Here is a 12,657-nt window from a genome sequence, read left to right as displayed (position 1 = left end):
ACCAACCGAACCAAACCAAACCGTATTAGTTTGGTTTGGTTTTGTTCGGATTTTTTTTAAAAGTCAACCAAACCAAACCAAACCGCACTATTTTTTCTCTTGCGGTTCGGATGATTTTTTTCGTCAAAACCGCCCAAACCGCACCGCGAGCACCCCTATGAGGTATTATTCGATTTTGATGTGGGAGCAATTTTCTAATATCTCTTGTGAAATCTTTTGTAGTTTGGTTCGGAGATAAACCCAGGTAAAAAGCTCTTGTTTTTTTTTGTTTTGAAGATTTCCACCAAAATATTATGTTTGGCCTGTGAGCTTCACCTATTGTAAAATCTCTCGTTTGTTCAAGAGATTGTTTGTTAAAATCTCCAATTGGTTCGTGACCTTTTTCTTTTGTAAAGCTCTAGTTTGTTTCAAGAGATTGTCCGTTAAAATCTCCAATTGATCTGTGACTTGCGCCGGTTGTAAAAGCTCTCATCTAGTTTGAGATTAGCCTTGTACAAAATCTTGTATTTAGTTTGGAGGATAGCCAGCCTTGTACAAAATCTTGTATTTAGTTTGGAGGATAGCCAGTGTAAAACTCCAAGTTATTTTATAAGAGGATCATGTGTACGTATAGGGAAGTCAACAGGACATGGAATGTTCGAAGGGTATTTCTACGCTCTCTGCCCCGCCGCCAAATTTTATTCCTCACCCCGTCCACAATCCCCGCCAAGGGGGAATATTTTCTCTTATTCTCATCCCCACAGATCCCCCGGAGATCTACGGGGATCAAATCTTAAGAAAGTTTCTATACTTTTCGATCACAACTATAACACTAGTATTTCGTTTTTTTCTATTTTTTTATTATAAAAAAACACATATATTTTACATCTTTCTTTTTTAAAAATAAAAATAAAAATACATCTTGCATCAATAACAAAAAAAAAACAATTTACGTTGCTAATATTTTTCTATAAAAAAATAATAAATATTAACAGAATTCGAAGTCAAAGTCGAACTCGACTAATTCTTAACGAGTCGAACTGAGATAAGACGAGTTCGACTCAGTTCCAGTCCTCGAAAGAGTTTTTATCTTAAAAAAAAAAAAAAGAAGCTTATGAGTACAATATTTTTGTTTTTGATGTCTTTTTTTATACAAAATATGATGTCCTCATTTTCCAAATTATTAATGACACACCAACATCATATCAGATTTTGTAGGGTTCTTAAGTACTTATTGGCACATGCCTGAGACAAAGTTCATCAAGGGGCTACACAAGAACTGCAATGAAGCCAAGATATCTCACATGGGCTTTTATTAATTAATGATTGCCAAAAGCCCACATCTACCTTTCAAACCACCAAATATGACTATTGGCAGTGTTTGGTAGAATGCATTTTACAAAATAAATATATAGTACATGTATGATAAATTCTATAAATTAAAATAATTATCATTAAACTTTTTTCAATTACCATTAAATTTTTTTCAATTGCTAAATATAACTTTTATTTGTTAACATAATAGCATTTAATTGATCATCTGTATAATAAAAATTATATAGAAATAGAAGATAAATGATTAACAATTATAATTAATTTTTATAAAATATATTATCAGGAGAAGTCATACAAATACAAAAGAGATAATAGTTGAAGTTAAAGCAAAATTTTAAGACCTAGAAGAAGAACTCTAGCAATTTACAATTAGACCGAAAAATAAATAAAATTTAATTAAAATTATTTTGAGTTTCGCCAACATGACTTTCTTGAGAATTTTGAGTTTAAATCTTAACAACTAGACTACGACATGTTTTGACTTCAAAATTAATAGTTTTGTAAAAAAATAATAATAATGCTGACGAGTGTTCTAGAGACTGTCTTTAAAATTTTTAAATAAAGAAAATATTCTCTAAATAAATTGATTATTTTAATTTTTAATATATTAAATATAAATAATTCTAATAAAACATATATTTTTGTTTCTTAAAAAAATCAATTATTTTTATTTTTAATGTATTGAATACAAACATTTTTAATAAAAATATATACTTTTTAATTTTTAATCAGGATTCTTGAGACACTCGTTAACATTAAAAAAAAAAAAATTAGTTCTTACATTTCTTTTTATACCCCTGTTATATTGACTAGAAACTCACAATTTTATCTATGTTGATGCTTTAATGATTATAAAATATTTTTGAGAAAATCATTCAACATAAACTCCTTTGAATGTTCTCTCTTGATTCGTAATTTTTTTTTGTTCTTCATAAAAGGAACAAACACATAAGTAAATTAAGTGCAAGATCAATTGGATCTATCATAAAAAATAGATAAGATGAGATTGAAAAATGATTGAAAGTAAGCTTATGTGATAATGCATATAGTTGCGAGAAAAGATTTAAATAGAGGATATCATTTGCGAATATCATAATGATTTGTTCAAAATTGATTCTTCTTAAAATTAAAATGATTTTTAAAAATATAAATCTAGTTTTGTCAAAATCATTTTTTTCAAATTAAACATGCGTTTGGTTTGCGGTGAAAAAAATTGATTGAATGAATTAATTAGGTAGAATTGATTCTGGATAAAAAATGAGTTAAAGATAGAGTGATTTATGTTTGAAGAAATTTGCAAAAGTGAAGTGAACAACAAATTCTAGTGTAAAATTCACGTTTGATCAAAAGCTACAAATCCTAGCGTCAAGTAGAATAAATTCTGAAAAGCATAGTCAATTCTGCTCGAGATCAACCAAACGCGTCAAAATCAATTCTAAATGGCTCAAATGTGAAATCAAACATAGACTAAATTTTCTTCAACCAATCAAAATCAAATTTTGTTGAAAACAATTAAACATGTCAAAATTAAATTTATATAAAGAATGGGAGTCATGAATTCCACATGATAGTCTGAAAGCTCACATGTCTTAAAATTTATGTACATTCATGTCAGTCCTTGAAACATTCTCCATGTTTCATTTTCAACAAACATTTGTATTCATACAGTGACAATACAACATTGTCATTACTCATAACAACCAACATAGCACAGCAATTGCAGAACCAACTACCAGCCAGAAATGATAAATTACCTCCTTATCCATTCTTGTACAAATTTTAATTTAAATCAAATAACCTCTTGTATTTGTTGTTTTTCCTAGAAATAGTTATCAAACAAACCATCAACCTAAATAAACATCAATTAGCATCTCAGAATACCGACCATTCCAATTTTCTGATCAGCATTTCAGAATACCGAACATTCTGGTATTCTGAAATGCTGACAAATCTTCAGCTAACATAGCAATGAAGCATTTGAAGGAAAAAATATGAATTGGTAATAATATTAATAATAGTACAAAACATGGCTGGTAACAGCTAAGAGAATGAAAAATTCCCTTCAGAATCCAATAGGGTCTTTCTTAACAGACAATAGCTAGATAGATATACTAACAAAAGCTTAATAGGATACATTTTTAGACATATAATCACTAATGAGATGTCAGAATTCCACATTTGACCTTGAAGCTTTAGCAAAATAACATCCACACCAAACATAATTGATGTGTTGTATTAAGCAGCACAACCTCCACAAACAATACCTCTGTCACATGAAAAAGGAAAATTCATGTTAACAACATGCATTCAGATGTAACATGTCTTTGATAATGCTAGGAATTTTGGTCGGACCTAATTCAGTCTTATAAAACCGATTTTTAAGATAAGGATTGCCTCCACTTATATGCAGATGCTCAGACCGTATATTGTCTGATGCACCGTATATTGTCTGATGCAGGACTCTAAACCGATAACATCTCGAAGCAAATTATATAAGCTTGCATTTGCATAGATTCATGTCACAGTTTGATTTTTTTTCCGATGTGGCATGGTTTTTTATTTTTCTAACCGTCCTAATATCAGTTTATAATAGCAATTTACAGTTGAGGTTTTGTAAAGGGAGTTATGATTCTGTTCGTAAGCACATAAACAGTACACCAAACCACTATTAGTCCGGTTTGATTCGAGCTAAAGCATTAACACTTCGGTTCAGTTTTTACTGAGCTTGCAAAGACGATGATTTGAAAGTAAGATTCAAAACTTACACAAATGAGCAACCAGATCTTCTTTTCCTTTTCCTCCTCGGCATTTCTTTCCTCCTCGGAGGTTGAAGAACAACCTTAATCGAGGTATCAAAAACTGCTTTCACATTCTAAATCACAAAAAACACATAAATTAGATTCTATCTATCATATGATTCCGCAAAGAAAAACCAAAAGGCATAACATCATTCAATTTCAAAGTCGAATTTAAATCGATTACCTGTTGAGTCTTCGAGCTGCATTCAATGTACGCCGCAGCGCCAATTTGTTTTCTCAGTTCTTCTCCCTATAAACATTAACATCATTTAACAAACGCGCTTAAGATATAACACAAATTTTCAATCCAACAGCGAGTTTCATAAAACATGTATTCGCCTATTCGATAAAACAATAGAGAAAAAACGAATACAAAGAATCATCCGAACCTCAGCATATGATATAACATTGGATCCCATGTGATCAATTAAATATCCACGATCTTCGCGAAGATCTAAACGAAACAATTCAATAACTTTATATCATTAGTTTCTTCATCTCCTATTCATTTCAAAAACCAAACAAAATTTTGTATGTTTATATATACTTACCCAATTTTGTACCAACAAGAACAATAGGAACATTTGGAGCAAATCTTCGCAGTTCTGGCATCCACTGAAACAGAAAACGTCAGTTAAAGTTTAGGGTTTAGAGTTCAGAATCTCTCGGTCAAACTCCGAATTACCGAGGTCTCATTCCCGAGAAACCGAAAGATTAAGATCAAAAGATAACATTTTTCTTTCCTCCATTTATCTCCAACATGGCAACAAAGTCTAAAGAAAAAAGTCTCACTTTTTGAAAACATGAATCCAAAAATAGAAACAAAAATTAAATTAAATGAAAAAAAAATCATATGAGAAAGTAGAGAAATAGGTATAAACCTTCTTAAGAACATTTTCATAGCTAGCTCTACTAATCAATGAAAATGCTAACACAAATATATCTGCTCCTCTATAGCTCAATGGCCTCAACCTACTATAGTCTTCTTGCCCTTCAAATTTTGAAAAACAAAAATACCAAATATTAAGAGTAATAATAATCATAATTAACAACAAAAAATTAATTTTTTTAATTAATCAATAAATTTTCTTTTTACTTGCAAAAAAAAAAAAAACTATCTATATATAAATATACCTGCAGTGTCCCATAGCCCCAAATTCACAATGCTTCCATCCACAGCTACATTAGCACTAAAATTATCAAAAACTGTTGGTACATAATCCTGCAACCCAAAAACAAAAAATTATTTAAAAATTTATAGAAAATGTTAGAAATTATAAAAAAAAATTATATAAAAAATTGTGAAATTGTTTTTGGAAGTTCATGAATTGAATGGAAGGTAAAAGAAGAAACTTTACAGTTGGGAATTTGTTGCTGGTGTAGCAAATGAGCATGCAAGTTTTTCCAACAGCACCATCACCAACAGTGACACATTTAATGAACTTTGATGCACTCATGGGGTAAAAATGGAAAGTGTTGTGGTGAGATTGAGAGTGAGAGAAGGAAAAAAGACAAGAAATTTTGAGTTGTTAATGTAGAAAGAAACAACCTCAAATGTTTGATTATGTTTTTTTGAGGTTTGAAGAGTGTGAAGAAAGGGGTTTCTGGATTTTGGTGTGTGAGTGAAATAAATAGTTAGAGAGAGACCTTTTGTGGTTTAAAGAAACTAGAGATAAAAAAAACATTGATTGAAAAGTTACTTAATTTTTTTAAAATTAGAAAGTACTAGTGTAAGTATAAATAATAAAATTATTGATATATTAGGAATTAATATTTAAGAAATGTTTTGTTACACTAATAAAAGATTATATTTCTTTGATCATTTTTTTAAATAAAATTAATTTTTATTTTAATAAATAATTGATATATCTATAAACTAGATATATGAATTTTGATTAAATAAAAGAATTTTTTTTTTGAATAACCATTTTTTTAAAAAAAAATTCAGAAATAACCAAGATTTCAAAAAAATTACACAAATGTCATTTTTTTTTTTAAAAACACACGTTGTCGCCAGGGGGGGGGTGGCGACAACACTGGGCCTGCAATGCAGTCGCCAGTGGGCCTGGCGCCCATGTGTTAATTTTAGGTGTTGTCGCCACCCCCCCTGGCGACAACACCCCCCCTTTATTTTATTTTTTCTTTTTTTTTTTGTAATTTTTTTTTCTTTAACATATTGTCCTCCTAATTTTTTTCAGTATTTTTTTTTTTAATAACTACAATGTTTTAATAATTTTTGTTAGTTTTTTTTTTTAGTTTTTTTTTTAACAACAATTTTTCAATAAATTTTTTATATTGTTTTTTTTATCTATCTTGTTAAAATTATTTTTGGAATATAAATGTTAATTAACTTATTTATAATTTAGTTTCTGAACATGGTTAATAATATATATTTTATTGGTCAATGAAGTAGTGGAAGTAGTTAATGAATTATAAGTAAAATAATTAATCAATAACTTATATTTTTGTGGTTAATATAGTTGTGAAGTTGGTTAGTAAAACAATGTTATATTTATATTATAAAATAAATTTTAAGATTATATAATATTGAAAAAAAATAATATTAGCAAATTGGCACTTAGCAAATTGTGTTGATTTTAAAGCCGATCGATCAAATCCAGAGAGAGTCACTATTGCATGCAAAAACCCGGAATGTGGATACATGCTGAAGGCATCATTCAGAAAGAAGTTTAACGCGTGGGTGATACGTTCGATATCTCAAGCCCACACCTGCGTCACCACTAACATGGCGCAAGATCATCGAAAACTCAGTCATGACATGATATGCCATACCATCATTCCTCTGGTCGAAACTGACCCATCCCTGAAGGTGAAGACAATTATTTCTCATTGCGTTTCTGTGTTCAAATACAGACCTTCGTACAGAAAGGCTTGGTTGGCGAAACAGAAAGCAATTGAAAGAGTCTACGGCAACTGGCGAAATACAAATCTTAAGATATAAACTATTTGATCTGGAATAAACAATAGCAGATGTGTGAACACAGCTAAATCCATGATATCATTTAGCAAGACATGAAAAAGTAAATCAATTTATTTGTAAGTTCAATTCAAGATTCATGAATACTTCAAAATTGGGCCTTCTTTTTATACATGGAGTCTGTGGATTGTTACTTGATTTGTATTGTGTTTTTAACATAACTAGAAAACTAAAAGCTTTCTTACAATGATTTGAAGTATTCATGAATCTTGAATTGAACATGCAAAGTTGTAAGAACTAAGAATTAAAATAAAACACGGAAAGTCTTTCAAAATTTCAATTCTTAGTTGCAATAAAACAATTATCAAAGATGGCATAGAAACTTTACCACTGATGCAGATGATTTCATCAACACCCTTTCCTTTCAATTCTTCTGCTCTCTCAATGAAGCCAGGTACATGCTTCAAACTATTCCAAAAAAGAAGGGAAAAAAACCAGATCTCAAATTGAAATATTCTTAAAAGTGAAACATTCACAACCATGATGTAGTAGCATATTATCGTCTGAACTCTGAAGCACATGTACATACACCGTTTAGGCAAAGCACCAATACCGAATACGCAGCAGATACCGGTACGCGTACAGTATGCGTATGGTATGTTCCCTTTATTTATTTATTTATTTATTTATTTATTTATTTATTTATTCATGTTTAGTACGTGCATTGTTACACAATTGATATTGGTACCCACAAAAAATATAGTTTTTTCCTTCTGTCCATAAAATTTTAGTGAGTCAATATTTAAGTTTTTAATTTATTTATAAAAGGGGAAGTAAAAAATATATATAGTCTTATACTTTTGTTTGTCTGCATCGCTGCTACGCAACTTTCAGATTTTAAAATTATCATAGATCACAGTATTAATATCTTTACAAAAAAACAGAAATCAGTGGAATAAAATTGAAAACTTTATGGAAAAAAACCTGCAAGTGCGGGTGAAGGCACCGGGAACACCAAAGATGATGACTTTTTTGGCGGCGGAGAGGGAATGAATTGAAACAGATTGGGGTTTGTTTTCTTCGTCCAGATAGGCTAAGGTGCCATCTGGAATTACAGCTCCTACAGTGATTGGAGCCATTGAAGAAGAATTGAAATGACTGTTATAAGGCTTAAATTATAAGTTTTGTAATTTTTTGTCTGTATTAATTTAGTGCAATTGGATTTTATTTTAAATTATTCATGTCTACGTGTTGGGCGGCATTTGTGTCACCTAATTTAATTTTGGGCATTTCTTTATCCAACCATGGGGTATGGCAAGTGAATCATTTCTCATTTATATAAAAAATAATAATATTTTGGAGATGTATCTCGATAATCACCATTGTACGGTGTTTTCAAACACGAATAATCACCATTGTACGGTGTTTGAAAGTGAATCACTCTTAAACACGAATAAAAGATGTGGCAAGTGAATCACTCTTAATTTAATTAGTGATAATTTCGGAGATGCATCTCCAAAAGTGTCAAATAGGAAAATAAATAAAGCAACACTCTTTTACATTTTTCTTCTTCACTATCAAAGACAATTATTCGATCAAAACCCTTAAAAATCTTCATTCATTCTCAATTAACTTTTGCACTCCAATACAACATTTTCGTGTTTTATCACATAAAAGAAGCAAAAGTTGTAATTTTGGGTAAAGAATATGTTTTTTCTTCTACGCTACTTTCATTAATTAATTTCTTTTTTTTAGAAATGAACGTTGAGTTTTGAGTTTGGAGATATGTCCTGAAAATGCATATTCGGATATTGTCAATGTCGAGTTTGAATATTAAAATTGTTTTTTTGTACTTATGATACTTTTCTTAATTTTACTGTGTATGATGTTAAATCGGATGAAATTGAGGACGATGTTAAACCGAGTTATATCGAAGATGGTGTTAAAATGGTCCAACTATTCATGCCAAGTTGCCAACTGTGTAGAGTATGCCAAATATTGTGATTTATATCAAAGCATTGGAAACTCCTCTCTATTGTTTAGATCAAAATCATTATTAGGCCAACTATTGTGATGAAATACACAACACAAGATTTCATTTTACTTATTGTGACATATAGACACCTCATAATACCAAAGTCCCTATCACAAACAACACTAGCCTATACCAACACATACTTGAAACAAGCAATTTTATTTCTCCATCATATGCAAACATATCATGTCCTTTTCTAGAGTACACAACATTACACACAAAATGCATCAATTATTATGTTCTGGATTCCAAAATACTAAAAAACATTCATTAAGGGCTTTTCAAAGAGCCTTGATGATCTCTTCAGCACTAGAAATGGTGAATTCACCTCCACCTTCAACATTTGCAACCTTCACCTTCAAGTCGTCCACCAAAAGAGCAAACCTCCTCGAGCGAATGCCGAGGCCTTTCTCACTGAGGTCAAGCTCCAACCCAAGTGCATGAGTGTATTTGGCTGAGCCGTCAGCAAGGAACTTGACATGCTTGTTCTCTGGGAATGTTTTGGCCCATGAATTCAACACAAATGGATCATTCACTACAAAATCAAAGACAATCACAAGTTAGTCACTTAATAGAGAATTTATCTTCAACAATTTGATCATCAGCATCACACCTATAGAACATGGTTGTTGACGATTTCAGATTGTTCGCAGTCGTTATTCCCCATGTTCATGCTTTCAGCACAATGCAGCGATAGTTGGATTGAAATCATACTATTAAGTTATCAAAGTAGATTTCATTTTTCTACAGAAACTAAATGGATCATCCAATCTAGATCCAAGAAATGCCCATAGTATTTGCCACATGACACCAAGCTTGTAACCAAGTTCAATCCATGACAGCATCATTTAGCAAACGGAAAGAACGGGATACCGCATACGGCCCAAAATTTGTCACAATTACAAAATTCAAACCATTGTAAGAAAGCTTTTAGTTTTCAAGATATACTAAAGACAAATCAACAATCAATAATCAAGTAAAAACAATACAAATCAAGTAACATGCCACCTAGAATCCATGAAAGAAAACCCAATTTTGAAACATTCATGAATCTAAAATTGAACATGAAAGTTGAAAAAACTAAGAATTAAGAACTACATGCCATATAATTTTTGTTAACAAGCAATAAAACAATAATCAAAGATGAGTAGAAACTTTACCACTGATGCAGATGATTTCATCAACACCCTTTCCTTTCAGTTCTTCTGCTCTCTCAATGAATCCAGGCACATGCTTCAAACTGTTCCAAAAAAAGAGGAAAAAAATTAGATCTCATATTGAAATACTCTTAACAGAACCTCTTCTCCTTCCTAAAGACAACCTTGAAAAAAGTGAAACATTCACAACCATGATGTTACACAATCCTTAAAATCTCCAAAATTTACTCAAAAAGAGAAATTAAATTAGATCCAACAAAATAAAATTCAACAAAACAAAAAGACAATTTTGAGTACCCCAAATCAAAATTATCATAGATCAAAGTAACAACATTTCATTTCTACAAAAAACACAGAATCAATTGGATAAAAATGAAAACTTTATGGATAAAAAAGGTGAATCGAAGGTGCCCATGAAGCTGATTCAGTTACTATGATATTCTAGGGTTAAGATTTGAAAGAAAAATGATGAAAAGGGGTAAACCTGCAAGTGGGTGTGAAGGCACCGGGAACACCAAAGATGATGACTTTTTTGCCGGCGGAGAGGGAATGAATTGAAACGGATTGGGGTTTGTTTTCTTGATCGAGATAGGCTAAGGTGCCATCGGGAATCGCATCTCCTACAGTGATTGGAGCCATTGAAGATGATTTTGTCACTGAAAAATTGAGAATTGAAATGAGTCAAAAAGATGTGTTGATTCCGAATGTAAAACCCTAGTTATATAGGCTGGTGGTGGTGGTGAGAGTGTGGCTACAATATAAACTTTTCCTAAAGAAAATTTTTTAAATAAGGTCTGATACGCGTATTTAGGTTAATAATTGATTTTTTTTCGTATACTATTTTTGAATCATAAATATTTGAGTCATAAATATCATTTTTCGTATATAAAAATATTTATATTAATAATAGATTTTTTTAATATATAAATATTATTTTTGTTTAGGCATTGCTTACAAAAATATGTGAATCAATAATAAATTTGCGTATATAAAAATATATAGATCAATAATATATTTTTTCCGGTATAATAATATTTAATAAAAAATATGTGTATCATAACTTTCAATTCTGTAATAGATTTTTTTCTGTAAGTTAAAATATCATATTTTTTTTCTGTAATAGATTTTATTTAGCATGAAATAAGTTATTAATAAAATATTATTTTCTAAATTTCTTTAATATTATTTTGATTTTGTGAAGTTAAAGAAATTATTTATTTTTTATTAATAACTTATTTCATGGTAAATAAAATTAAAATATATTATAGAAATTTAGAAAATAATATTTTTGTGATTTTTTATTGTTGGATTCTTTAAAAAAATTACTTTATTTAATATTTAAAAAATAAGTATAAAGTTGATAAAAATAAAATAATTTATAAAAGTAAAGAAGAAGAAAATATAAACTCTCTTAACGTACCGTCTAAATATAATTCATTTCACGTAGCCATATCATGTCATCTATATAATTTATATATAGTTAATTTTTTATATATTGTTATTTTCCATGACTTGATGTTGGTAACCTAAATGATACACTATAGATTCTAATAATGAAAAACACTATTATATATAAATTGTATTATATTATATTTGAAATGTGTGCCATAAATATTGGAATCATTGTAAGAGTTTAGAACAACAAAAGAAAGTGTGCCATAAATGTATGCATTAGTTTGTGAATGTTCAATAACCTCGCAAAAAGTGCTTTGGTTACAACTGCTAACATGTTGTTGTATTTTCCTCGTGATGTGAAGTTATAGGTAGATAGATAGGTAAGATTTTGCAGGGAAAAGATATGCAGAAAGCAAAATTTGGGGAAACGGATTTTTTAGAGTAGTGTGCAACCTTTACTATTCACATGATAGCTATCTACATCAAATCCATTAATTTTGACAAAATCACTTTAATTATTATTATATACATAAATATGTTTTTACTATGCTAACACTAATTTCTTATTAAATTTTGTGAAGGAAATCGTATCATGATGGCTAATATACAAATGCTAATTATAGATACATTTGTGAACTAACAAAATCATGCAAGCTTTAATATTTGATGTTAGAGTAATAACCATCTCTATAATATCTTCATGATTAATGTTCTGTTATTTTTAAAGCCAATTATCCTAAAAATGTGAATGCAACCTCTAAAGTTATAAGAATTATTTTAAATAGTTAATTAAGATATGCACCATGTTTCATTAGTTTATCTTTAAAAACTTGATTTAGTTTTAAATATGAAGTATGATAATAAACTAAGTATGATAAAATTAAAATAATATAGACTTTTCAAGTGATGGTAACCAAAATATTTCTAATTATATTCATTTTTAAAAAGCATATATTGAAATGATAATATAAATTACTATAGTTCTAAGATAGTTAAGTGTTAGTAATGTAAGACCAGTAG

The 12,657-nt window shown here is 29.6% G+C and overlaps 3 protein-coding genes across 3 annotated transcripts; all 3 read right to left on the bottom strand.

The window, feature by feature from the left end:
- Positions 1-3,290: 3,290 nt before the first annotated feature.
- LOC131637328 (rac-like GTP-binding protein ARAC7) lies at positions 3,291-5,723 on the bottom strand. The gene is made up of 8 exons (XM_058907925.1): positions 5,471-5,723; positions 5,247-5,334; positions 4,994-5,103; positions 4,664-4,727; positions 4,502-4,566; positions 4,297-4,362; positions 4,080-4,186; positions 3,291-3,580 (listed from the first exon to the last, which is right to left on the bottom strand). Exons 1-8 carry the CDS (start codon positions 5,567-5,569, stop codon positions 3,550-3,552), a joined length of 630 nt encoding a protein of 209 aa, XP_058763908.1. The 5' UTR covers positions 5,570-5,723; the 3' UTR covers positions 3,291-3,549.
- Positions 5,724-5,939: 216 nt separating this feature from the next.
- Positions 5,940-8,235, bottom strand: LOC131637330 (peroxiredoxin-2B-like). The gene is made up of 3 exons (XM_058907927.1): positions 8,035-8,235; positions 7,439-7,518; positions 5,940-7,084 (listed from the first exon to the last, which is right to left on the bottom strand). Exons 1-3 carry the CDS (start codon positions 8,187-8,189, stop codon positions 7,038-7,040), a joined length of 282 nt encoding a protein of 93 aa, XP_058763910.1. The 5' UTR covers positions 8,190-8,235; the 3' UTR covers positions 5,940-7,037.
- A 993-nt stretch (positions 8,236-9,228) lies between these two features.
- Positions 9,229-10,988, bottom strand: LOC131637335 (peroxiredoxin-2-like). Its single transcript, XM_058907934.1, has 3 exons — positions 10,727-10,988; positions 10,246-10,325; positions 9,229-9,620 (listed from the first exon to the last, which is right to left on the bottom strand). The coding sequence occupies exons 1-3, from the start codon at positions 10,879-10,881 to the stop codon at positions 9,367-9,369; spliced, it is 489 nt and encodes a 162-aa protein (XP_058763917.1). The 5' UTR covers positions 10,882-10,988; the 3' UTR covers positions 9,229-9,366.
- Positions 10,989-12,657: the final 1,669 nt, after the last annotated feature.

Source organism: Vicia villosa, unplaced genomic scaffold, assembly GCF_029867415.1.
Source record: "Vicia villosa cultivar HV-30 ecotype Madison, WI unplaced genomic scaffold, Vvil1.0 ctg.001966F_1_1, whole genome shotgun sequence".
Classification (NCBI taxonomy): domain Eukaryota; kingdom Viridiplantae; phylum Streptophyta; class Magnoliopsida; order Fabales; family Fabaceae; genus Vicia; species Vicia villosa.
The sequence above is the reverse complement of the archived record's forward strand: the minus strand, read 5'-3'. Positions and strand labels throughout refer to the sequence as shown.